The 25,915-nt window shown below is 37.5% G+C and overlaps 1 protein-coding gene across 2 annotated transcripts in view; it reads left to right on the top strand.

Annotated features, from left to right (window-relative positions):
• The window catches only part of NAMPT (nicotinamide phosphoribosyltransferase), a 30,736-nt gene extending 6,171 nt beyond the window's left edge, over positions 1-24,565 (top strand). Inside the window, exons 2-12 of one of the 2 annotated variants that reach the window (XM_064444844.1) lie at positions 5,391-5,547; positions 6,812-6,915; positions 9,712-9,840; positions 10,327-10,485; positions 10,852-10,988; positions 13,622-13,847; positions 15,028-15,147; positions 17,694-17,711; positions 20,483-20,623; positions 20,777-20,911; positions 22,465-24,565. In XM_064444844.1, coding sequence (XP_064300914.1) covers positions 5,391-5,547; positions 6,812-6,915; positions 9,712-9,840; positions 10,327-10,485; positions 10,852-10,988; positions 13,622-13,847; positions 15,028-15,147; positions 17,694-17,711; positions 20,483-20,623; positions 20,777-20,911; positions 22,465-22,578 — 1,440 coding nt within the window. In that variant the 3' untranslated portion in view covers positions 22,579-24,565. The remainder of the gene's footprint in view (positions 1-5,390; positions 5,548-6,811; positions 6,916-9,711; positions 9,841-10,326; positions 10,486-10,851; positions 10,989-13,621; positions 13,848-15,027; positions 15,148-17,693; positions 17,712-20,482; positions 20,624-20,776; positions 20,912-22,464) is intronic. The other variant, XM_064444853.1, reaches the window with a different exon arrangement.
• The last annotated feature ends 1,350 nt before the right edge of the window (positions 24,566-25,915 follow it).

The following is a 25,915-nucleotide window of genomic DNA, read 5'->3' as shown; positions in this document are numbered from 1 at the left end:
GTGTAAATGCAAGAAGCACCACTGCAGTAGAATCGTCTAACTCGGAAGTTGTGTATGGAGGTGAGGATTCCCCAAATAAATCTCTTCCAGTGTCAAGAAGTCATTCTGACGCCGCACCCCACAACCATAGCTCTCATTTGAACTCATCACATAAACCAGGCTATGGTCAATTTTTCCCTACAATGGAAACGGTACAGCTGACTTCAGTGTACGAACAAGGCTTGCAGAGCAGTGACCAACCCATACCTTGGGCCCTCATTACTTGCTGCAGACCTGAGGTGCCCTAGCTGAGTGGCCCAGCTACTAGCTTCCAGGGCCATGTTTCTTCTGGCTTATCTTCCACCGACCCTCTGATTCTTCACATTTGTGGCTGTACAGTGCCATGGGTTCAGTAGCTGGGTTGTTCTGTACCCATTTGCACTAAAGATTTTTCAGAATAACCCCAGGAAATTCACATACCATCTTAGTTGAACTGGTATCATCACTTGTAGAGTTAGGGTACAAGCAAGATCCTGCTGGCTAGATATTTGGGGTTTTGTTTTCCTCGCTGTAGGCAGGGCTTAGAAGTGTCTTTCTGATGGCTTATGTTAGCACCCATCCAACCTTAGGTGAGCACGAGGAGAATTTGGCCACACTGACTTCTCTATTCATGTCAGACCTGGTTTTCTCATGTTTTCAAATGGTTGAGTTACATAGACTTAAAAAAACCTTTTAAAATAATTTTATTGCAATCCCTTGTCCAACAAAGCTTGTAGATTATAAGATTATTTGGCTTTTATGCCAAAGGTTTTGTTATTTAGCCTATAAAAATGCAGCCTTTACCTCAGTCATCCCTGTCTTGTGATGAATACCTGTTAATTCCTTTTTCTTAAATTTTAACTCTTAATGTTTGGCATGTCTTTTTGGATGGCTAATCTAAATGCATTTTCTGCTTCATGGTTTTTCTCAAGGGGTTGATTTGATTTAGTTAAGTAGATGTAGTCCTTGTGGAGGTATTCTTTGTTCAAAATATAGCTTGCTTTGGATTAAATTGAAAAAGGAGCTACTACAACTGGAATAAGTATGTTCTATTTCAGTCATAGTGCATAACCTTGTAGGTGGTTGTTCCAAGGCTACTTGTTATACTTTTTGTAGACAAAACCTACACTACAGCCTTTGAACTAGATATCAAAAGGCCTTTGAAGATATTTTGGGGGTTTGCTTTCTTGTAAGATCTGGGACTCTTAATCCCAGTAGGGGCGTTTCTTTGGGTTTTGGTGGGGTTTCTTTCTGTAGAGAAGGGATTTCCGATTGACTTTGTAGTCACTCCTACTTATCAAGAGCCCCTCTGTACAAGTCCTGCTTCTGCCATCCCTTGACTGAAAGCATAGATTTATCAATAGTGTCTTGATCTGTAAGTCGTATAAAATACATTTCAAATATTGTACATTGCCACCGGTTGTTCTTTCTACTCTTCTTTAGATTACAGAAAGGTGCAAAACTTCATCTGACAGCAAGGAAAGTTGAGGCATTTTTTGAAGCATAGTTGTCATTGTCCAGGTGCCTTGCAGTGTTGTGGGGTGTGGGGTTTTTTTTTTTGTTTGATTGGTAGGTTTGTTTGTTTTCAGTGGCATTCTTTGTCTCCTCTGCGAACTGTTCCTGTTCCCTAGAGTTTGATCCTTTTTCAGACTGCTTTTTATCACCAGGCATTTCACTACATGCCAAACCTTCTGACCATCACTATGGCAGATGGGTATTATTTCCCCATGTCCTAGTAGTCCAGAAATGCCAGCTGATGGTCAGAGCTGTCGTGCTGTTTTGTGGGCAAGTGCTCCTGCTAGGTGTGGTGCCCTGCCTGAGACCTGGGAAACAAAACAGACAGCCAGATGAGGATGTAGGTCTTGTGCTTAACTTCTCATGTACGAATACACCATGCCTGGAGTAAGCAGTCCTTGGAAAGTGTGGTTCTTTAAGATTGCGATTGTGTCTTTAAATACTGAGTAGTCTGTGGGATGCCTTGCAGTCACCCAAAGGGTGTTTCAGCTTTATAGATAAAGCTAACAGCATTGTGGAATGTCAAAAGAAGCACGAGTTATTTAAAATTACAGATGTAAAGTTTATTTAGATGTAAATATCTTAATTGCAAGGGATGTGTATTTTTCACTGTTTAAATAGATTCTAATGTGTGAAGAATATAATTGACTTTTAAGCATATAATTCTTGTAAAATTAGTTCATTACCTCTTTGAAGTACTTGAAGCAATTTAATTGATAAAATGACATTTCTAGCGTACACAATTTTTTTTATTTAGGTTTGAATCCCTAGAAATAACTATTTTCTGGACACTAGTCAGTATATATTTTCAGGTTAAGATCTAATCTAGTGTCAGAAAAATTAGCTAAAATGTTGATTTAATGTTTGAGGAACTTGAGTGGATTGTTTTTTTAAAGTTGAAACTGCCAGCAAGGTAGTCTGGAGGAGATGTTTCCCTAGGTATGCTACATAAAGGATAATTCTGGCTGTTAACATTCCAGCTAATTTCAGCCCTCGAGTTCTGATTTGCAGCCAGAGCACCATGTTTTGTGATCATGTTTCAAAGCAGAGCTAGAATGGGAGGTCCCTAAAAAACGCCTGTATTTAAATGCAGTAGGAAAAGGTGGCACCAACTCAACGTGTGCACTGTACAGCTTAAGCTGCTTTGGGCCTGTATCCCATTTGATAGAGAGAAACATTTAGCTGGAGGAGATGTCTTTGAACTGCAAAAGTCAAATATTCTTTCAAAGGTGTTAGCCGAAGATCACACAAATTTTCCTTACAATATAGGTGTTGGTTTCAGCAACCTGCCTATAGTTAGTAAGTTGGAGAATTAAACTTTTTAAAGAAACCCGAGTAGGCAGTCTCACGCAGATGTAGTTTTCTTTGTTTTGCTTGAACTGTTGTGGTGAAAACAGCAGCTTAGGTTGGTTTGCTCTAGAGCTTGTCACAAGAAATTCAGATACTGGTTTGGGGAATTGTTCCTGGGATGTCTGCTAAGTACACTTGAAGCTGGTGGGCCCTGTGTTGAGTGTTTACCCTGAAATGATGAAGCTGTAGCATGCCAGTAGGATGAAGAATGGAAACAAAGTTAAACAGAGTTCCCAGGTAATACAATCAAATCATAAAGAAGCACCAACTTAAAGTCCAGTCCTAGTCATAAAAAAAGGCAATTTTTTTTTTGTACAGTTGTAACTTACATAAGTGGCAACAGGGTGAAGCAAATAGTTTCTCCCCTCTGTGCCCTACAGTGAACAACCATTTTAATTTGTTACGTGCTCATTTTCTTGGAGTCTGTTTAATACAATTTTTTGTAAGGGGGTGGTGTGTGTATGTGTTCATATTCCCATTAGTTAGAAAGACATGTCAGAGCATATTTACTGCTCCACAGTAAAGTGGGGGAGGTTTAGGGGATTGTGTTGGGGTGTTTTTAATTTTTGTTTGTGGGGTGGGTTTTTTTGGTGGGTTGTTTTTTGTTTTTTTTTTTCTTTAAACATGATGATACCCTGAAGAGAGTTTTCTGTGAGCTGGCAGTGTGATTTACTTTTTTGGAAGTTCTGCATAGAACTGGGAAAGGACATGTTATAACTCGTGGAGGGAGACATTTATTAATAGCTAGAACTAAATCCAAAATCCAGGTTTTGTCTTTGGGTGTAATGTTGCTACTCTTAAGCATTCTGCTTCTGAGTGGCTGTGGAACTGGAACAGAATAGGTTTGTGCTCCATTAAATGCATGCATTGTAGTGCTTGAAGTAAAGGCAGAAAACTTGCAATGACAAGCTTGGGTTTTATTTGATTGGTCTTGAAAACTTCATACAAATAAAGATAACGGAAAGATTTGAAAAGTGACCTTTTTGTTATTTGAATGTTTCTTTGAAGCATTGGAATAACAACCATAACAGTGTTGTGCTGGTACAGGAGAACCAAACATTACAGTTGAGCAGTCCAGTTCATTGTCCAAACTGAGTGAAATACTGAATATAAATGGCATTTGAGAGGAAAAAGAAAATTGTATTTTAAAAATCCTTTAATATACAGTTTTAGCATTACAGGTAAGGGAAACCTTCAAATGTTTTATTTTGAAAGTGTCAGAGGTACATTTAAAGAACAAGACAATGAGGAAGAAGTGGTAAAACTATCCGTTTTCCAATTCCTTGTGATATTAGAAACAAAATTTTTAAGGTGACTTGGAGTAAGAAGTAACGGCAAGAAACTTATAATGAACTTGTGCTGTAACCTATAAATCTGGGGTTTTGAGAAAAATTGAGACATGATTTTCACACCTTTTTGAGTCTTCTGATATATGATCAGAACATACTTTACGTAGGAATAGTTTTTCCCTATGGAATGTATAGACTTGTTCACAGACTCTTCATCATCATAAGAAAACTTTTGATAGCTTCACCTTTGGGAATGCCTTAAAATGATTTACGTATTCTGTAATTTAAACACTGACAGTATGAAAATTATGTCATTGTGTATTCTTTTTTGTCTAATATGGAATTCCAGATTTTGCATGGTGTTTGCTTTTTACACATTAGGAGATAAAATTTTGCAGGTTTAAGTGTTAATGTTTAGTGTGTTTTAAATGATACATACTCAAAGTGAATTTCTGGGTAGATTTACCATCAGTAGCTAAAAAAAGCTGTTATGGTTGAATCCAGCATCACATTGTATATTCGTATGACCAGTTTCCATGCAATACACACAGGGTGCAACTTTTCATGCTTCCTTTATGCTGAATGTGAACTTTTTCAAAGATCAGAAGAAAGTCCACCTAGCAAACTTTGTGGGGAGGTACAAACCTCAGGTAGATTTTTAACAGCATTACTGACAGTAACAGGTTTGTAATCTGACGAGACACTTGGGTAAAGGCCATTGTCAGTACCTTTTTGAGTCTGGATGGTTTTTATTTCAGCTATGAGATTACAGCCTTCAAAACTTCAAATACGAGCAGGTACCTCCACTTGTTAGTGGTAGGCAACTTTGTGCTTCCTGTAGTTATTAGGCTTGGCCAGAGTGCAGGAGAGTGAAAACTCACCCAGCATGCTGCTGCATGCTGCTCCTAAAATCCTAGCCAGTCTCTCTCCAAGTTAAGGCAAAGTCAGGGGAGTGCAAGACCTGACCATGAAGATTACTCTAGGGGGAAAAGGCTTGACACAGAAGCAAAGAATAAGATAGGGAAAACAGTCTTTTGAACTAAAAATTGAAGGTGGTTAAAAAGGGGAAATCCCCATAATACTTTGTAGAATGTGAATGGATAAATAATAATAGTCCAGAAGAGTTTGAAGTTATTCTAAGCTTTAACGTACAAATATGATTTCTCTTGTGCTTTGTAGTGATGTTTTGAGCTCTTACTGAAGTTTTTCTTAATGTAGGTTACACACTACAAGCAATATCCACCTAATACAAGCAAAGTATATTCCTACTTTGAATGTCGTGAAAAGAAGACCGAAAATTCCAAATTAAGGAAAGTGAAATATGAAGAAACTGTTTTTTATGGTTTGCAGTACATTCTGAATAAATACTTAAAAGGTAACTGTCTCAAGTTCCAGTAAAACTTTACCTGTAAATAAATGTCTTAATTTTTCTCAAGACTGGAGTCTTATAGTTGAAACAATTCCAGGTTATCTTGGTACAGTGTAGGCAGTGACATGCATAAGATCTTATTTATGTGATTCTGAAAATGAGATGTCCACCCTCGTAAAATGCTATTGACTTCTTAATTCAGACACATGTTTATTTATGCCAGTGTCTTATTAAAAATGAAGAGGTGTTCGTATCGCAACTTCAGTGGGCAAAATTTAAATTAATGGAAATAGAGCAAGGCTGTGCATAGAATCACAAGAAGACAGAAGATTCGAGGGAAAATACATTTTGCATTTTGAACATAAAGTTTAGTCTGTGTTTACTGGTTTATTTACTGTGTAAACTGATAGAGGTTTTAATTTCCCTAAAATTTTGGTTGCCACTCAGCTTAGATCATTGAATATGGCAGCTATGTATGAAAGTGTTTTCAATATTGACAATTTTAAGAGTAACATCTGAAAATTCCTTGGCGCTGTTTAAGATTTTGTTCGCTTTTTGCATTATGTGCAAATATCACCTGTTCTGACCTGAATGCAAATTGCCTCTGCCAAGCTTTAGAAGGAAAACTTTAGTCATATGGCTTTGTCTTTGTCTTGATCCAGAATCCATAAATACCTCTGCCAAAGATTGGAATTTCACTATAATAAAAATACTTAATAATCTTGTTTGTTTCCTCTTTAGCAATCCGAGGATTGTTATCTAATGTTTCCAGTAGACACGTGGTTCTACAGCAGTAGCAATGCTTATACAAATAATGTGGTTGGTCTGTCAGTTCCTATCGCAAGGTGGTCAATCAAAGACTGGTTGTAAGGCCTATCCACAGAGATTTTCCTTGGAGCAGTGTATCTTAACCCTTGTCTTGTTGCACATGCCAGTTTGCACAATCATCACCTTCCTCTGGGAAAAGCACTGCTACTAAAACTCTTGATGGGTTTTTGACCATCATAAGAGTAATAATCTCAAATTGTTCCTGAGTCACCTGCAAACCACAAGTGTATTTTATCTTGTTGGTTTCTGGAGCATCCTAATCTATATAATAAATGAAAGTAAAATTTGGTTTTAACATAGCTAGTATATTGCATTTGACACACTCTCCATGTCTTTGTTGGAGGCAAAGTGACTTTTCTCTGTCTGAACCTTTTTGTTATTTATTTTATAAACTGATGAACGTCATAAGTTTCTAAGCTTTCATCTGTTTCTGAAACCACAGGTAAAGTGGTGACCAAAGAGAAAATCAAGGAAGCCAAAGAAGTATATAGGGAGCATTTTCAAGATGATGTCTTCAACGAAAAGGGATGGAACTATATTCTGGAGGTAAAAAATTTATGAAAATAGTATGAGATCATCATGAAGGATTTATGAATCAACTGTAGAATAAATACAGCAGTCTCTCCTTTTAACCATGGTAGTAAAGACTGGATAAATTTAGCTTTTTATGTTTAGTGTACAGAAAGTAGCAGCTGTCAAAGAATAATCGTATAATTGTAATTCCTTAGAGAAAAGTAATTTTCATTCTTTCAGATGCCAAATACAGCTTTGAAGGTAATAGGGATTTATGGTTGCTGTCAGCCAGCTAAATAAGTGGGGCTTGTTGGGAAGTCTTCATATGTAATATAATGTTTAGTGGTTGCTTGCATCATTTACATTGCTTTCTGTAACTAATCATAGCCATTTTTATTCTAATGCAGAAAGCATTGTACTTCTTGCATGTGTAAATAGTTCCAGAAAATACATGTTTTGTTCAATTGTTTCCTAAATTTTTCAGAGAGACAAGTTGAACTTTAGTATGAAATACAAAGCTTGAGCACTTCTGACCAACAAACCCTTCCAAATCAAGTCTTTCCACAATTATCCTCTTTCCCTTTTGTTTAAAAAGGTGTCAGTCTTCAAGTAATTGCAAACATCTCTTAACTGTAAAAGCAGCAGATTCAGACTAATAGCATTCATCAGAGCTGTTCCAATCTCTGCAGATTAATTAAATGCTAAGTTTCATTGTGGGTTTAATGAGTGGATATTTTTGACATTTGAAAACACAGTTTTTAGTTCTTTGCATTTATTTTTTCCCTGGATACCCTGACTGTATATATTTTACGGTGGCATCTATATGTGACTATATCTGGATGTCATCTTGCAACCAGGGTGGACCATAAGGTGTGCAAGAGAAAAGAAAATTTCAACTAAATGCTGCAAATAGCAGCAAGGTAAATAAAACCACTGTTCTGTAAGAGGGAGTTATGGAGAGGTTTGTAGAGGGCTTGCATACATTTCAAATAACTACAGATGTGAATTCAATCCATATTTGTGTTTAAGCTACATTATACATTGTGAACTGCTCTCATCTGTATTTAAAGTAATCTTGATCCCTCTTTGGCTAAACTGAATTAATACCCTTTTAATGCTGCATGTCTGCCTACACTGAGTTTCAGTGTTGTTTAACTAATTCCGTTCAACTTTTGGTTTAGTCAAAAGAAGCCTTCCTGTATACACTGTTTATTCCTTTGACAGATTTTATTTTTAGATTAGTGCATATGTATAAACAAATATGATTGCCACTTCTTGATCTTGGATGCGGATGGCGCTCAAACTGGAAGTGTATGTACCCTCTGGGTCTTTGTATGCCATTATGTGCGCACAGAGACCCTGCTTCTGCTCACTGAATTCCTGCGTATATTCGCATACCTACCACTGTTTGCTCTCTGGCTCTGTTACCTAATGTTTAGTGTTAGGTAAAGTGGAGGGAGCAATGGCTGTATGAGCGAAGTGCCAAAATGAATTGGAAATGTCCACACATGAATTTGTATCAAGAGTAAATGAATGACTAAATACTGCTAGGGCAAAGGGGTGGAAGAGAGGAATAGGCTGCCTGAAGAATGAGGGGGTGGTATAAAGGCTGGAAGTTGGTAGGAATTGATGAGCGATAGAGATGTAAGCCCTGGATTGTACAAGCTGCTTTTACCTACAAATTTTGAAAAAGGTTATAATATAGTGCTACAGCATGACCATATTGCGTTTCTCTGTGGACAAAATTGACGCCTAGGGTAACTTTGAGGTCTGTTTTGTTTTTCAATTAACTATACTTTTGTCTTCATTGAATCATTAATAAATTATTTTGAGCCTTTTTTGAAGGCTTCGTTGTCCTTTGGTAATATAGAACGGGTATCTCCAAGTCTGACAACTAAACCCTGTGCGGTATATAAACAGAGTTTCTTCAGCATATTACAGTTTCGAAGAAACTTTTAAACTGTAGTGTAGAAGAGAATTCTGGTGTGTTAGGTGTTTTGATGCTACTTATGAATCTGTGTAATTTCTCTTAATTGATGCATTTTTTTGTTGCCTTGAAAGAATATGTCATGAGAAGCTTTCTGTCAAAAAATATTAATATACAAAACATTTTAAGTATTATCAGTTTAGCTCGCAGAGCTCTTTTAGAAAGTTACAATTACTCTTTTAGAGTTGCTGTTTGCAACTTACGCTTTTTCAAAAGGCATATTTCAGACAGTGTTTAGTCCTTCAGGGATGAAAGACTGAATTTGGCAAGAGAATGACACTTCAATATTAGATTTCATGTTTGCTGAATTATTGAGATGATAAAATATTCTTTAAAATAGAAATTAGAACAGGATCCATTTAATAAATTAACAAAGCGTACACCTATACTAAGCAAAACTAGAGGGTTTTTTTGAAGGCCTAGATAATAGCTAAACTCTTTAGCTTACTTCCTATGAAAGCACTGAAGAAAATGGAGTAGCAAATATTTCTTGTTTTGTGGGTAGAACTGAGGTATTTTTATAGAATATTTAAGCCTTCCTGACTCAATTTGTGCAAGGAGTACAACTGATAACCATAATTTGGTTTGATAAAGAGGCTATTTTTTTAGGTTACAGGACTTTCCTTCTTTTTTGATAAATGTGGATTTTGGCGGGTGGGGTTGGGGGGTGGTGCTGGTGGGTGTGCAAACAAACCAAATTATTTTTAGGGTTGAAAGAAATGAAGAAGACAACAGCTTTATCAATAAGCTCATAGCCAGACTTTTATCCATAGTAGACAAATAAAAGAGAGGTAGGTCCTAATCTTTTCTGTTGTCTAACAGTATTACTGTTTCTTGCACAGAAATACGATGGCCATCTTCCTATAGAAATAAAGGCTGTTCCTGAGGGCTCTGTAATTCCCAGAGGAAACGTTCTTTTCACAGTAGAAAACACAGATCCAGAGTGCTACTGGCTCACAAATTGGATAGAGGTCAGTTTTGGAAAGTTAACATGTTTTTGCTAAGTAAATATTAATGCCCTTAAAGGCGGCATCCCTTATTGGTTTATGGGGAATCTCTGGGAGCTTTCGTCTTCCACTTTAAGTAAGCCTGAATATTTATTTTTTTGTAGCGCTTTTACGCAGACCTTTACTCCCTACCTGGCAAAAGATTGTAATAATTTTACAGGAAATTCACACAGTACTTTTATCCACAAGGAAAGGAGGATGGGGGATGGGGGGAATTATTTGTCTGTAGCTTGGAAGTGATAACTCCTGAGATGGTCAATAGCTGGCCTACCTTATAAAGGTATTATAAAGGCTAATTATTTTAGACCTAAAGCAAACTGATGGAGGCATCAGCACTTTCTGAATGGGCAATGAAAATAAATACTCTTTTGTGCCTGATTAAATGCAAAGTGGGGATTTTTTAAATCCTAAGCAAACAGAGACCTAATAATGTGATTTGTTTTGTTTTAGACTATTCTTGTGCAGTCATGGTATCCAATCACAGTGGCTACGAACTCTAGAGAGCAGAAAAAGATTTTGGCCAAATATTTGCTAGAGACTTCTGGCAGCTTAGAAGGACTGGAGTATAAACTGCATGACTTTGGCTACAGAGGAGTTTCTTCACAAGAGGTAATACTATTTGTCTAATAATTTGAGAAGTTTAATTGTTCTTAACTATAAAGGATTGAAGCACGTATCTGTTAACAATTGTGTCCCTGTTCAGCAGTGAAATTGTGAATGCATAGAGCACTGTGTTTGGACTTATTGTGGAGGGGGGAGCTCTGGGGTGAGGGGGGGTATGTGTCTGAACTGTGAGCATTAGACTGGGAAAGCTTTTTTCTGTATGGAAGCTGGCTTTCCTGTGTAAATACATGAAGGGACTATTGGTGAAACGGAAACTGAGTCAGAGTTTTGCTGTTACAAAGAAGTGCTAGGCGGTGACTGGATTTAGGCTTCTGTACTTGGCGTGGCAACTGAAAGCTGCATTTTTGTCAGACTGCAGGAATAGGAGCTTCAGCCCATTTAGTGAACTTCAAAGGAACAGACACTGTAGCAGGAATTGCGTTAATTAAAAAGTACTACGGTACAAAGGATCCGGTTCCAGGATATTCTGTTCCAGCTGCTGAACACAGGTAAGATACTGGGCTGTTAAAGCCTTTTTAAAAATAGCTTAACAAAACGTAGTTTGTTCTTATCTATCTTTGTATCCAGAAATATTAAGCTATTTCACTTATATAGTATTAGCCATGACTGATCCAGCTGTTGAGGCTGAAGTTCAATACTGATGCCTCTGTATGTTCTAGGTGCACAACAGTGGCATGGTTGTTCTTAGCTATAAATATGTTTTAAATGTCTTTAACTGTAACCTTATCAGTGTCTAAGTAAATTTGGATGATTGTTTTTAGAATGGACTTAAAGGCTTACAGGTTAAAGTAGATATTGAGGATTCACATTATTAAGTTTAAATTTAGTTTTAAACATAAAATTGAAAATGAAAAACCATGTAAGTTGCAATTCTGGACTCTCCCAGATCATGTTCTCCCTCCAGAAGACGCAGTTGCTCTAAAGTTTCCCATCAGCATGACTAATTCAGCCAACGGTAAATCCTTGAACTATCACTAAGAGTTGCAAATGCATTATTGAGAATAAGGAACTGATCTCAAACAGACATTTGAGATGAAGAACTCTCACTTTTTATGTCCAAATCCCGTACAAGGTCACGAGTGAATGCAAATCCTTGGATTTCACTTGCATGTCTGCATACTGAAACAAGCAGAATATAAGGAAGGGATGACTATTTTTTTTTTCTTATTGAGTATAAAATCTAGTGCTCTTAAGTAGTGAGTATTTTCACTTAGGATTGCAAGACAGATAATGGAAAGGTTTATGCGAATAGCCCTCAGAGGGTAGTGATCATCTTTAAAGGAACACTGCTTCATATACCTTTCTGGACCATTGCTGTAGTGCTGTTCTAGAACTCCTGCTTGAACAGTAGAAGTGACAAATTTTGTCTGTGTCATGGTTTTAACCCAGCTGGTAACTCAGCCCCACACAGCTGCTCACTCATTTTCCCCCAGGGTGGGATGGGGAAGAGAACCAGAATGGTAAAAGTGAGAAAACTTGTGAGTTGAGATAAAGACAGTTTAATAGGTAAAGCAAAAGCTGCACACACAAGCAAAGCAAAACAAGGAATTAATGCACTGCTTCCCGTGGGCAGGCAGGTGTTCAGCCATCTCCAGGAAAGCAGGGCTCCATCACACATAATGGTTACTTGGGAAGACAAATGCCATCACTCCAAACGTCCCCTCCTTCCTTCATCCTCCAGCTCTATATTGCTGAGCATGATGTCATATGGCATGGGATATCCCTTGGGTCAGTTGGGGTCAGCTGTCCCAGCTGTGTCCCCTCCCAGCTCCTTGTGTACCTTGTGCTCCTTGTGCTGGTGGGGTGGGGTGAAAAGCAGAAAAGGCCTTGACTCTGTGTAAGCCCTGCTCAGCAGTAACTAACACATCCCTTTGCTGAAAACTGTGTTGATAACACAAATCCAAAACATAGCCCCATGCTAGCTACTGTGAGGAAAATTAACTCTACCTCAGCCAAAACCAGCACAGTCTGAAACAACTTCTCTTAGCTTAGCTTAATACTACAGTTAAACCCAAAAATGACGGCCCAAGCAACTATAAAATTCTTTGTAATGAAAACAAACACATAGAATCAGAGATCAAGCATCTTTTGCACAGCATGTTGAAGTGGTGGTATGAGAGCAGACAGCTTAAACTGTCCTAGTTAAAGTTTGCATCACCAAATGCAGACTGCAGTCACCCTTTCCAAGTTCATACACAAAAAGAGTTTCGTGCAAGAGACACAAATTTTTCCAGAATTGTTCTACAGTTCCCCAATCTCCAACATGAGGTTGTGTTGTGAGTGTAGTGCTTGCCTCTGGCATGCCACCAGGGTTGTTCCTCAGGCTGCCCCAACTTCTTTGAAACAAATTTTGTTTTATCTCTTCACTAATATGATCTGGAGCTTGTCCACACAGTAGTTAATGCTAGCACTTTATGTAAAAATTCAGTTCCCCCTAGCTCTTACTGCACACCTACGCTTTGCCTGAGAGCATTTTCAGGTGTTCACACACAAGTTACTGAAGTCATTTATGTCAGCTGGTCAGTGTCAGCCACATAGAGGACAGCTACTGCAGACCAGCTGGCATTCAATAACTTATTACCTCTCTTAACACCTCTGTTTTATGTTCTTGCCTGTACCCTTCTACCAAGGGTAATGCCCTGTGGTTCCTCTAGAAGAATGTTTGTATGAGTGAGCATAATGGTTTTAAATCACTATTAAAAAAATATAAATTGTGTTTTCTTCTAAGATTTTTCTAATACATGCTGCGAGTTCTCTACTTCCTGCTTTGTAATCTGAAGTTGCCAGAGCAGATGTTCTGTTCTTGCATCTGTAGTTCCCTAACTGTCTGAATTTCAGATTTAACAGAAACAAATGTAAAAAAAAAAAAGTCACACTTACTTATGAAAGAAGTTTCATATGTCAAGTGTTTGAGTTGCCAAAGATAAATCCAGGGTGCTGTTTATTTAGTATATAGTATATTTACTATCCATGCAACAAAGAGCTGATAAGCATGTAGTTTATGCTGTCTTGTAATTATATTGCCTATTGTTATCTTGAACTGTTTCTGGTAGGAAATACAGAATGTGTGATTTAACATATAAATGCTGCTCTAATATGGATTTTTCCATTGACTTTACAGTACCATAACAGCTTGGGGGAAAGATCATGAAAAAGATGCTTTTGAACACATAGTGACACAGTTTTCTTCAGTGCCTGTATCTGTGGTTAGTGACAGCTACGACATTTACAATGCTTGTGAAAAAATATGGGGTGATGACTTAAGGCATATAATTGAAGCCCGAAGTCCAGAGGCACCACTTATTATTAGACCAGATTCTGGGAATCCCCTTGACACTGTTTTAAAGGTAATCCTTTCTTGAAGTCATTTGTACACAAGATTGGGAAGGGCAATTGTTTGTTTTGCAATGACTGGCTAACAAACATAGGAAACATAATGCTCTAACTTGGTATGCCTAATATATAGTTGACGCTGGATAATTTGGGCCTATGAAAAATGTTTACATTTACCTCATCTGAATATAGATAGGGAAGCTTTTTCAGTCTGAATAGTTTCATCTTTTTCATCAAACCCATTCTTGCAGCTTTTACAACTGTTACCAGTTTTGCTCATCTAATGATGCTGGAATGATTCTATAAAGATAAACTTTCATCACTTAATAACAAATAAAATGGGAAACAACTTGAGTATTAATAAATACCAGGCCAATAAGACTTCTTTACACCAAGTTTAGGCATCTTGATATCCTGTATTAATGTAATTCGCTCTCTTATACTACAAATACAAGTTTAGCACTCTCTCCCTTTTCTAAGATGTGCATTTAAGTCAGTGGCACATGACCTTCAAGCTGAAAAATGCTTCTTCCCTCGTAGCGCTGCAGAGAGCATAATGATCATTGCAGTTGTATAACAAAAGCTGTTGATACCTCTCAATTTGAGTAATTGGCAGCACTGTTATAATAAGAAATTAGGGGAGATTTTAGTTATGTTCGTACTTGATCACATTAGATCCGTACAGCTTTAACCCTTTTCTTTGGGACAAGTGACATATCACAAATGGGAACTTCAAAAAGACTTTATTAGAGCTGATAAGAAACAACTCCTAATTGCAGTGTTTCATTTTAAGTATTGGTGGCTAACAAAACCGCAGAAAACCTCTTAAGGGAGGTCAAAAGAACGACAGAATCTTCACTTGACACATATAATAGCAAAAACTCACAGCGACCAAAGAGAAAGGAGGGAAGCATGGTTCTGATCAGTTCTCAGGTACAAGTTCATAAAGGCCATATGGTCTGTGACTGCTTTAATCTAATGGCTTCCACCACAATGGCTGGCATGCTTTTTGTTTGTGTGCTTATGTGGATAGACTTAGAGCATGATATGTGGGTATATTTATGGATTTTTTTCTTTTTTTTTTTTTTTTTTTGAGAGCAAAAGAGCAAGACTCAGATGTGGAAATTGTGTTTCTGTATTGGAACAGCACGTTTTTATTTTTATTTTGAACTGTCTCTCTTCTCTTTTCAATAGGTCTTGGAGATCTTAGGGAAGAAGTTTCCCATTACAGAGAACTCAAAAGGCTACAAGTTGCTGCCACCATATCTCAGAGTTATTCAAGGGGATGGTGTGGATATCAACACACTGCAAGAGGTAGGAGATCCTGTTCATGTGTCAGGGTGACACTGGCAATGTTGATATTTAATCTGGACTCTGTTATGACTAGTCAGATATTGCAGCAGAGGCTGCTGACCCCACCCTGCCCTTCATTCCAGACACTGGCAGCAATATCCTAATGCATAAAACAAATTCATTAAAACTCCACAGGGAATTATTAAGATGCATAAAAAAACCTAAAAGGCATTTCCTAATTCCCCTGTTGTAACCGATCTCCTCCCACTGTCTCTCCTTTTGTTTGCTTTCATCCTGCTTGTCAAGTCTAATTCAAATCAAAATCTGGCAGTGTTTGGTCCTTCCGTTGATATCTGAGGGACACTGCATGATTGCTGTGCTATAGCAATAGTAGTAATTAACTGGTTTGGCTCATTAGTTATGTACCATCTGAAGTGTGCTTGCGCTCAAATATTGGAGGTGTAGTTTTGAAGGAGGCTTTTTAAAACCAAGGATAAGGGAGGCTAGTTCATTGATTTGGCAACTAGAGGAATAAGGATTGTTGAAAGGTTAGAAAATATGTATAACAGACTAGATTGTAGTCTGAGTCAAAAGTGCAGTTTCATTGAGACAAAAATTAGTTATTTAGTAAATGTTGCATGCTTGAAACTAGTTACAAATTCACCACTATTGACCAGATGGAGATACTAGGTGATATAATGTGGTTACAAAGGTACAGACTGCAGTAATTACAGATGATGAGGGGCATGTAGAAGGAGGAGGACTTGCCTTCATCAGGTTTTGTCCTTGATCATTCATCTTCAGCTCTATTAGTTCAAAAACAAAGTAAGTTGGATAAATTTAAGATAAATTTTACTTGATTTTATTGATGCTTGTCTTAGCTTTCTAGATTGACACATCCTTCAATTCTCTTAACAAAGTTGACTTTTGTTCCTCAAAATTAAGAGTGAGAGACACATCACGCTTGTTTTTTAGTCTGAAACTGTCTGCATATCTAACGTGGTCGCATAATGTGAACTTCAATGGCAGAACTCAAATTTGTGACTCAGTCCACAGAGAGCAGTTAATATTGAGATTGTTACCTGATATGCCAACTTAGTTTATCACGCACTACAGTTTTGTTCCTCCTCCAGTAGCCTTTAAAGGAAATCTTATTTTACTTTATTTTTTTGTCCCATGTGGCTTTTTGAGAATATACAACTGTGCTAATGTGCTTAACACAGGTGTGAGAGGTTCATAGCTGGAAGGAAAGCCTAATCACTAGATACTAGGGGAAGATAACTTTTTTTTATTATTTAAATAAACTTCTGCTTGTTCTCAATAACTGTTTAACAGGACTGATGCCTGTGTTAGGCAAAGTATGTTGTGGTCGAGATTTTCATGGGTAATGACAAGGAAAACTGGACTATTCTTTCTTGTAAGGAATTCAAAGGTTGCTTTCTGTAAGTTATACTGCACAAAATTCAAGGATGCTCATACAGCATCGATTGTAATCAAAATATTAAAACTAGTATTTAAAAACTTTACACTACAGGAAAAAATGCACTGCTTTCCAAGTTCTAAATAGAACAGGAAAATAATCCCAGCAGCTAATGGGAGATAAGAGGCAGAAAAAGCAATTCTTTGTTCAGATGATCTGCCTGTTTACATGTTTTCCTCATCAAATTGTAACTGATTATGAGGAAAAGCCTACCTGTAACATGTAGTAGAAGAGAGTTGAAGATCCAGTTCCACAAGACGTACAGAGCAGACATAACTCACTGCTTCCTAGGGGCCACCTTCTCATCCCTTCCTGGCTCTAATCCTGCTGTGCACCTCATGTCAGCTTTGGTCATTGAATCGCTGGACATTAAACTAATTTAGCCTATACATGTAGCAGCAAACTAACTCGGCCAAAAGTGATCGATTTTGTGGTTTAGTGAATTAAATTGGCCCAGAGAAGGAGCCAGTACTCACCAGCGCAATATGGGAGAGAAAATAGACTGTTGTTTTGAGCTGGGAGAAGCAGGCAGGAAGGAAAGAGACACTTCTCATTTGACATTAGCAAGTTATGCTGGAGCAAAAAGACCATGATCTTGCAGCCTAATTTTAGTCATCTTTAAATTTCATGGATCTCTTTAACCTCTTATGTTGGCAAAACCAAGGTTACTATGCTGACTTTTGGAACACTGGGTAATAGCTTGCCACTTAAAAAACAAAACAAAAACAAACCCTCAACTAAACAAACAAACAAAAAATGCCCCAAAAACAACCCAACCCTGAAGTATAACTCATCCTTTTCAAAAAGGAGGTTACATGAACAAATATGAATGTATTGTTGCGGCCGTCTTTTTTTCCCCCTCTTATAGCCTATGCAAGTGATTATTCTAATTACTCCATATCAGTCTTATAATCTAGGTATGATTTAATGTTGTGGATCAGATGAAAGGTAATGGGTACAATAGGAAAATCTAGAATGAGTAATGACCAATCAGTCTCATTTAACTGTCCGAACTAGCTGAAACAACAATATAGAAAAAAAAAACCTCAGAGTATAAACTGGATTTTAAAATTCTTTGTTTTAATAGGGGATGCTGGTAGAACAGGTAAGGAACCTTTTCTGACTTTCTTCTAGCATTTTCACTTAAAATCATTCCAATCTGCTAACTCCACAATATATTACACTTTCAAAGGATTTTCTTTGAACATTCAATTTCCAGATGTCTTTAAATTTTTATACAAAGTAAATCCTCTAATCTGTAGTCAGAGTTGAAATATTAATCATGCTCATAGTGGTCAGAGGAAGTTGGTCAAAACCTTGACACCTGGACTGTTCTCCCCGTATAGGTTTGAAAGTGTGAGGCAAGAAATTCTTCGGTATTGTTTTCCTTTGGGGGAGGCTTCAGTTGTTCCAGATCTCTCCTTTATTCTTCCCTATTACTGCTACTGTTTGCCATCTCTTCCCCATAGCTAACAAAGCTGTTATTTGGGCCCCTGCTGAGGGTCACTGATAGTCAGAGCTGCCTTTCAACTTAGTCTTGATTTCCCTTCCCTTCCACCCCTCACCAGCCAAGGATCAGTCTGGGTAAAGAAATATTTTGGGAGAGAGTGGAAAGGTGGAAGTCAGTTCTTCACCCAGGGGAACTGAAGTTTCTGGCACACCCAGGGTAAGTGAGAGTGAACAAACCATCTGTAAATGAGAGCAGGAACACTAGCTGAAAGGGGGTTCACATTTCTTCTCACCCAGGCGAGAAGGTTAAGTGGCCATGGCTCAGCTATGCTATACTTGTAGCATCTGTTAACCTACAAGTATCAGTAAACATGAAGTCTAAGTATTGTGTGCCTAGGTAGGATGTTGTTTATGCAGGGAAGTTTGTGCCACATCTTCCAGGCATGTTCAAGCAAGTTCAGTGTCAGACCTGATCTACATAAAACTGGGTGAGGAAAGGAGGAGAATACATTGGCTCAGGCTTGGCCAACAGTTTGCCTGGCTTCAGGCTTGGTCAGCATCTTGACAACTTGACCAGAGTCCTGGTGGAGTTTACCTGCATTTGCCTTTTCAAAAGACAGTGTAGATAAGCCTTATCCATGCCCAGTCAGGTCTGGTTTTTTACAGTACTATTGGACTTTATGCTTAGGGAGAGGGTATACAAAATCCCTTTTCTTACCCTTCCTTTGTCATCTTTAGTTACTTCTGAGATGCTTAAGGGAGGATTTCATTCATTTCAATCCTTTCTTCTCCCTGGGTATCCCTTTTAAATGCTTCCAGGAGAACCTAATCACCTGAAAACATGGGTTCCTTTTGTGCGTGGTCACTGTCTGAAAGGATATGACGGTTACTGCTGAAATCCACAGGATTGTCACATATCAAGGGGGTATTTTTTCAGAATGCAGAGCTTCCAAAGCATTCCCTTATGGGAAAGTCATGGTGGTAGGACCTGAGATTCATTTAGCTTGGCCTCTTGGATGAGGCTGAATAAGCTGGTACCATTAGCATGATGGAAACTCACTGATGAGATCTCTGCTGGGGAAATCTCTGCTAAAAATGGAGTGGGAAGGTGTTCAGAGCCTAGCCTCAGAATGTTACGGCTCTGCAGTCTGCCTCTCTTGTTGGCTGGCCTCTGTCAGCCGTTCAGACTTTGAGAGTATCTATGAAGAGACAGTCTGCATGTGACTAAATGGATAAACGAAATACTATTATACTCTTTTGTTTACATTAGTTAGCCATTTGCCACTGTCTGAAATTGAAATTGTCTCTTTATTTTGTTTGTTTTATTCGTATGAAACTTTAATTTTGCCTTAGCTGTCCCTTAAAAAAGTGGCTTGACATCGGTAGCTCCTGAAACGGTCCTGTTCAGTGTTACTCTGGCATTGCCTTTTGATGCAGGAGGCTGAGAGTGCACAAAAGACTACCAGATATCTGACAATGTTGATTTTTTAAAGTCTGCGCTGTTCCCCATAGATTATTTCCTTCCACTCTGCTGCTAACATTCCTTTTTTTCTGAATGGATGCGATTTTGCTATTTTACCCACCGTGAGGTTTTCTCACCTACTTTTGCTAGTAAAATGGTTGGGAGATCAGAATTCAAGCACTCTCTTTTTGGGGCTGTAACCATCATTTCGGGCTGTCATAAATGTTTCAGGTAAGGGAAACAAATCTTGGCCATTTATGAGCATGACTAAACTAGCACCCATTACTTCAGGCTAGAGGATGTCATGTTTGTCTGGACAGAATGAGGGAAGAGGGTGGAAATGATATAGTAAGTTTTAACTTGTCTGTTGATAGCAGTGCAGTCCACATTGATCTGTATCTGCCTGAGAAGGTGGCAAAGCAAACTTTTTGAGCAGCTTTATGGATTTCCATTTCCTGTCTTTGAAATTGTTAATCTAATTTTAGTCAATGTGATTTTTCAGGAGAACTGCTCTGTTGAAGTCATTGGTCAAAGTGGGTAATAACTTTCTGGAGTTGATGAGCAAGATGACTGCTTTGTTTCAGGATACATGCTATGCTCTGAGGTCTTCCATAATTCTGACAGATTGAAAAGCGCCGAAATACTCCCGTGAAGTCTATTGTCTTCAGAGCTCTGATGGTCTGGGCATTGCATTACTGTGCTACCCTAGTTTGGAATATATATATGCTGGCATGATAATAGTTTTACAGCAAAAACTTTCTATAATTATGCCATGCTGGAATCACAAATAAAAATGCAAACAGCATGCCAAGTATTGGCAGAATTGTTATGTACATCTCCTGGAAACTGAATGTTAGTTGGTTTAATTGTCTGTAAAAGCATCTTGTTGAAGTAGTGTAATATTTTTATGGAAAAATGGCATGGCCTAAAAGTATGCTCCATCATAATTTTCCTTTTCTTATTAGATTGTGGAGGGAATGAAGAAGAATAAATGGAGTATTGAGAATATTGCCTTTGGATCTGGTGGAGCTTTGTTGCAGAAACTAACCAGAGATCTCTTAAACTGTTCCTTCAAATGTAGTTACGTGGTGACCAACGGTCTCGGGGTATGTCTTTGTACAGCTTCTACCATTGTGTTTTCAACAGAGGCCTACCCACTTGAAAACATGTTTGATATCTCCCGTTACATTGCCACCATTTGCATTAGTACACAAGCCCCACAAAGCCCTTTCCTTTTAAAAAAACACTCTTCATTTTAGGTAAATGTCTTCAAGGATCCGGTTGCCGATCCGAACAAAAGGTCAAAGAAAGGCAGACTGTCGTTGCATAGGACACCTACTGGAGATTATGTGACACTTGAAGAAGGCAAAGGAGATCTTGAAGAGTATGGACAGGTATGAATTTTCAAAATGTTTTACATCATTCTTCACGCAAAAATAGACTGAGAAAAAGCAGGTTATAACTTAATTTCAGAATTTATTTTTTATTGTTTTCAGCTCCTGTCTTATTACCTGAGAAGTGTCCCCAGTGCCAAATTTGGTGACACCAGAATGTTAGGATGCCAGTAGAATGTCTGGGCTTTACAATTAGAGATCTGTGGCTTTTTTTATCTTCAGAAACAAGAGAACATTGCTGCTTTTTGCCAAAACTGATGTCTCAGTGTTGCAGAATATATGCTACCCAGGTAGTATGGGCTGTATTGCCCAATTTGAGTAGTGACCTGAGTTGGAGTCAGGAGAGGGACAGATGTAACTGAAACTTGTTGCTATTTCCCCACTGAGATTTTTCAATAGTTCCTTCAGGTGTTAGTGCTCTTTACATGGAGTAGATGCCCAGTTTTTGAAGATGTAAATTTAAAGCAGGAATTCACTTTCCCTGTTAATTATTTACAATTGCAAAATGAAATGCTATTTCAGTAAAATAAGCATAAATTTTATGCTAATTTCAGGCTTTCGGTTGGATATCTCTTATGTTTTCAGTGTGCAATGCAATGTTGAGTCTCTTCCTGAATTAAAAGGATTGAAAATAAGTTATCAACTTGCACTTCAGCCTTTAGAGGCTAGAAGGTTCTTGGGCTTTCTGGTGTACAGAAGCACGTTTCTGTGCTGGTAGGCAGAGGGGTTCTACTGGGCGTACCGTTCTGTGCGACAACATAAAACTGAATCTCTCCGAGAAATTTCAAGACAGAAAACAGAGTTATATACACTGTAGATAATGTGCTCTGGATGCAAACAAAAAAGGCTTGTAATATATAGTTCCTTCATTTTTGACAGGTGAAATAATTCATTAAGAAATTTTCTGTCCTGGGATATTAGAGAAGGTTATTTGTGTGGTATAGGTTCTGGGGCTCCCTGGGAAATGTACTCTTTTGTGGGCCCATTTCCCTAAAGCCACAGGTCCTTGCAATAGGTCATCGGGCACAGTGACTGCTCAACATTGCTTTTGTGCTAACTGTACTGTACAAAGCGGTGCTTATTGCTCTTTCAGTGTGCCATATCACAAAGTGCTTGCAAACACCGTTTTACAAAATGTATGTGCAAAGTTACTGCGAAGATAGATTTTATTTATTAATTTATTTTCATGGTTCCTCTACAGGAAATAGACTTCATTTGAACCTCTGTAATTGAATTGTATTTAATTGGTCGAGCTTCTCCTTCTTACTAGCTGCTCTAGCAGCTTATATTTGGCATTTGTGTTTCTGGTTTAGGCCAGATGCAGATAACTCACTTTAGGGACTGCTCAGCACAAAGCATTTGTCTGTACACAGGATGGCCTAAATCCATTAGAGAAAGGTGTCAAAAGAAGCTGTAAAGATTTAGTGCGTTGACAGTCTAAAGCTCTAGTCCTACCAGGCTTGATTTGGGTGCTCGATTTTTGAGTTTGTGTAACCTATGTTGTTTCTTCATTTGCCAAATCACTCTTGCTAAAACAGTGGTGTCTCTTGCAGGATCTCCTTCATACTGTATTTAAGAATGGAAAGGTAACGAAGTCATATTCATTTGATGAAGTCAGACAAAATGCCAGGCTGAAGAACAGTGAACTAGAAGTGGCATCTCATTAAGTTTCATTCCATGTCTGTGTATGTGTGTGTAACAAGTATGTACTGCATAGCTACTGGGTTTATTGTACAGATTTGTGTGTTTGTGTTTTATGACATTATAGCCAAATTATTTGTTGGTTTATGGACATACTGCCCTATCTTTTGCCAGTCTTTAGAAAAGATGAAATCAGGAAATGGTACTCTACATTGTAAAACATATTTAATGCTAAAGTGTGCTTTTTAGGGCCCTTTGCCAATAGTGATTCAATCTGGTATTGATCTTTTCACAAATGAGACAGAGCTGAGAAACTTTTTTATATATAACAGAATATCACAAAATGGATTTACATAAAATTATCATGATTGCTTTATGTTTATATTTAACTTGTATTTTTGTACAAACAAGATTGTGTAAAATATATTTAAAGTTTCAATAATTAAGTCTTTCCAACTTTTCATGATTTTTATGAGCACAGACTTTCAAGAAAATATTTGGTGGGGGGGAAATCCATTGCCTTTTGTCCATTAATCAGCAAATAAAACATGGCCTTAAAGTTTGTTGTGACATTGTACCATTTGACAACTAAATCAGGACTCGTATCTCCCTAAGATCCCATAGAATTGCTGACCTCACCGTTTCTTGTAGTTGTCTGTATTAGTAAATCTGCATTAAAGAAAATTACTGTTCTTACTAGAAGGTTTAGGTACTACAGACCTTGCTGGCACTGTAAGGTATGTAAATGAAATGCCAAATTCGAAAGGATTCTCTACTGCAACTTAACTTGCCAAGTCTATCCAACTTGGCATATGCACCTCAATATTTTAAGAGTAAAGTTTTTAAGAGATCTCCTCTTCCACTATAGAATATATGTGTAAAATACTGAAATATGGAAGCGGTGTATTTTAAAGTAATTACACTTCTGGGTTTATTTTTCATATACTGTAAGTGACATGACTTTAAAGCAAAATACTGGACTGGGTAGTGCACTTTTTTACTTTTTTGTATTTTTTTCATTGATTTGCCTTTTGTCAGACTGGATGTTAAATTGTAAAAATGTTTAACTATTTTTGTTAACAACTTCAATAAAACTTTATGCTAGCCAAACTCGTACATGAATGGCAGGCCTGTTTCCCCTTCTCGCCCCGTCTCACTGGGGTGAGGAGGGGCTTTTATTTTGCAGAGGGTAACTGTAAAACAATATGTTTGAGAGAGACTTTTGAACTGTCTGCACTTGACTGTATTTGCTCTCTGCATATGCTTGGTTTGAATATCTGCTGGAATACAAAACTGTTGTGGATTTTATTTGAGAAGCTATGTGGTAACCTCTGAAATGTTTGGTAGTACTGTAGGATGGCTCTCGCTAGAAAAGTACCTCCCTTACTTAAAAACAAAAAACAACAGCAAAAGCAAATGGCTCCTGTATTATGCTGGTGATCGACTATCAGCCAATGGCTTACTATACTGATGTAATTAATGCTTCTGATTAGTAAATGATGTTGCAGGAAAATGTTAGGGGTCCTCTAAAATAATTTAAGCCTACAAAATTTTATAAAACATGCTTTTAAAGGAAGACTGAAAAGCCATACTTCATTTTTCTTGCTCTCTCGCCAAAAAGGCCCACATCAAAGCACCCATAATATTTCCAGGGTTTGTGGTTAAGACATTTATGCCCAGTCTCAATAGTTCTTGTTAATAAAAATTTGTTTTCCACTTGTAGTGTATGTAAGTATACATTTAAGTGATGTATTGTTTCAAAAATAGTGCTTTAGTAATATTCCAAATGCTGACCTTTCACACTGAGGAACTGCCTTCCCTTTGCTATTAATGATATTGTTTGTATTTGGCCAGGAAAGATTTTAAATCTGGACCTAGGATCAGTAGCAGGTAAATAGTGCAGAGCCTATTTCACTCCTCCACATGTGTACTAGGGAATTTTATGATGTATGGTTTAAAAACAATAAAGTAAATGCTGCTTTCATTCTGTACCAATAAAAATTTTGATAACTATTGACTACCCATAACTGATATTTTTGTACTTGAGAACTGAGGATATACTGTGGAAGCACTGTTTTCTTGTGTACCATGAGAATAACATTAGTAATTGTTCAATATTGTCTAAAACTTTTAGCTTATTAGTTGGAGACTTGAAGCAAATTGTCTACTTGTGCGTGTCACTTTCAGAAAGCTGTCACGTCACTCATTTTATTAAATGTTAATATCTTTAAAAGGGGAAAAAAAAAAGAATAACAAGAAAAACACCTGGTGCTATTCAGATCTGAATACATGTGTCTCTGTGTTTGGCGGTTTGACATTCTGGCCATCAAGGAGTTGACAGAAATTACTGCAGTGCTTGAACCATACAATATCCTAATTCTTCCACTTGAAAGCAAACAGCATGTTTACGTTTGCTTTAAATTACTAGATTTGTAGTCATCGATATATTTTAATTATCCCCATTTCATAATATAATACAGTATTTGTATTTAAAAATAGGAGTTGGGAGTTTTGTGTTAATACTCTTATTTGTAACCATATTTAGCATAAGAAATGGATTTTATAAGACACTTTTTTTTTTTCCTTGAGCTGCATGACTATGAAAAGATGCTTTTTTCGGTACTTTGAAAGATCTGAGGAGAGAACAGAAGAGAACTGTTTGGTTTGCCAAAATCAAAACAAAGCTTAAACAGTTTTTTCTTATAGGTTTTTACATTCCTTCTTAACCTGTTTAGTGAAGAATAACTATTCCTCACTTAAATCCTCTGTTGAAGCAATTTTAATGTACTTGGCATCAAATACCAGTATGTAATACACATGGAAATAAAGTTTAGTTCTGGCAGTGAAAATAATAGCCATTTGACTGTGTCTTAAGTTGTGACGTTGGGCATCAGATTTCATTCCTGTGCTCTTTGTTGCCAAGCACAGACTGGAGCATAGCTGCGCTGTCATTACAGTCCGCTGTAGGAGAGCTGCTCAGTTGGCTTGCACGCTGCTTGTGGTTAAATGAGTGAATTTACAGTCAGTTCAGTTCTAGAGAAGAGGATGTTTTTTAGGGTGTGAGCACGTCTGTGCTTCAGCACTTGCATGTTTGTGTATTAAAATTAAGCACTTGTAATTGAATTTGGTATAAGGAATCATCCTCTATTTATATTTCACATAATCCTTTCTCAAATAAAGATTCGCTATTTAAATTTTATCTCTAAAGCTACTAAAAAGGCTTGTTTAGAAGCAAATTTACCAAAGATGTTGCAGCCTTCAGTTCACTTCAGTATCTCAAAAAATGTCAGCTCTTCAACAGAGAGAATGTCTTGTGTCCCTTTGGACAGGATTTTCATAACTTGAAGAAATTACATTTTTAAC

This window comes from Phalacrocorax carbo, chromosome 1 (assembly GCF_963921805.1).
Source record: "Phalacrocorax carbo chromosome 1, bPhaCar2.1, whole genome shotgun sequence".
In the NCBI taxonomy this organism is placed as follows: Eukaryota; Metazoa; Chordata; class Aves; order Suliformes; family Phalacrocoracidae; genus Phalacrocorax; species Phalacrocorax carbo.
Note: the sequence above shows the minus strand (reverse complement) of the source record. Positions and strands in the feature narration are given on the sequence as shown.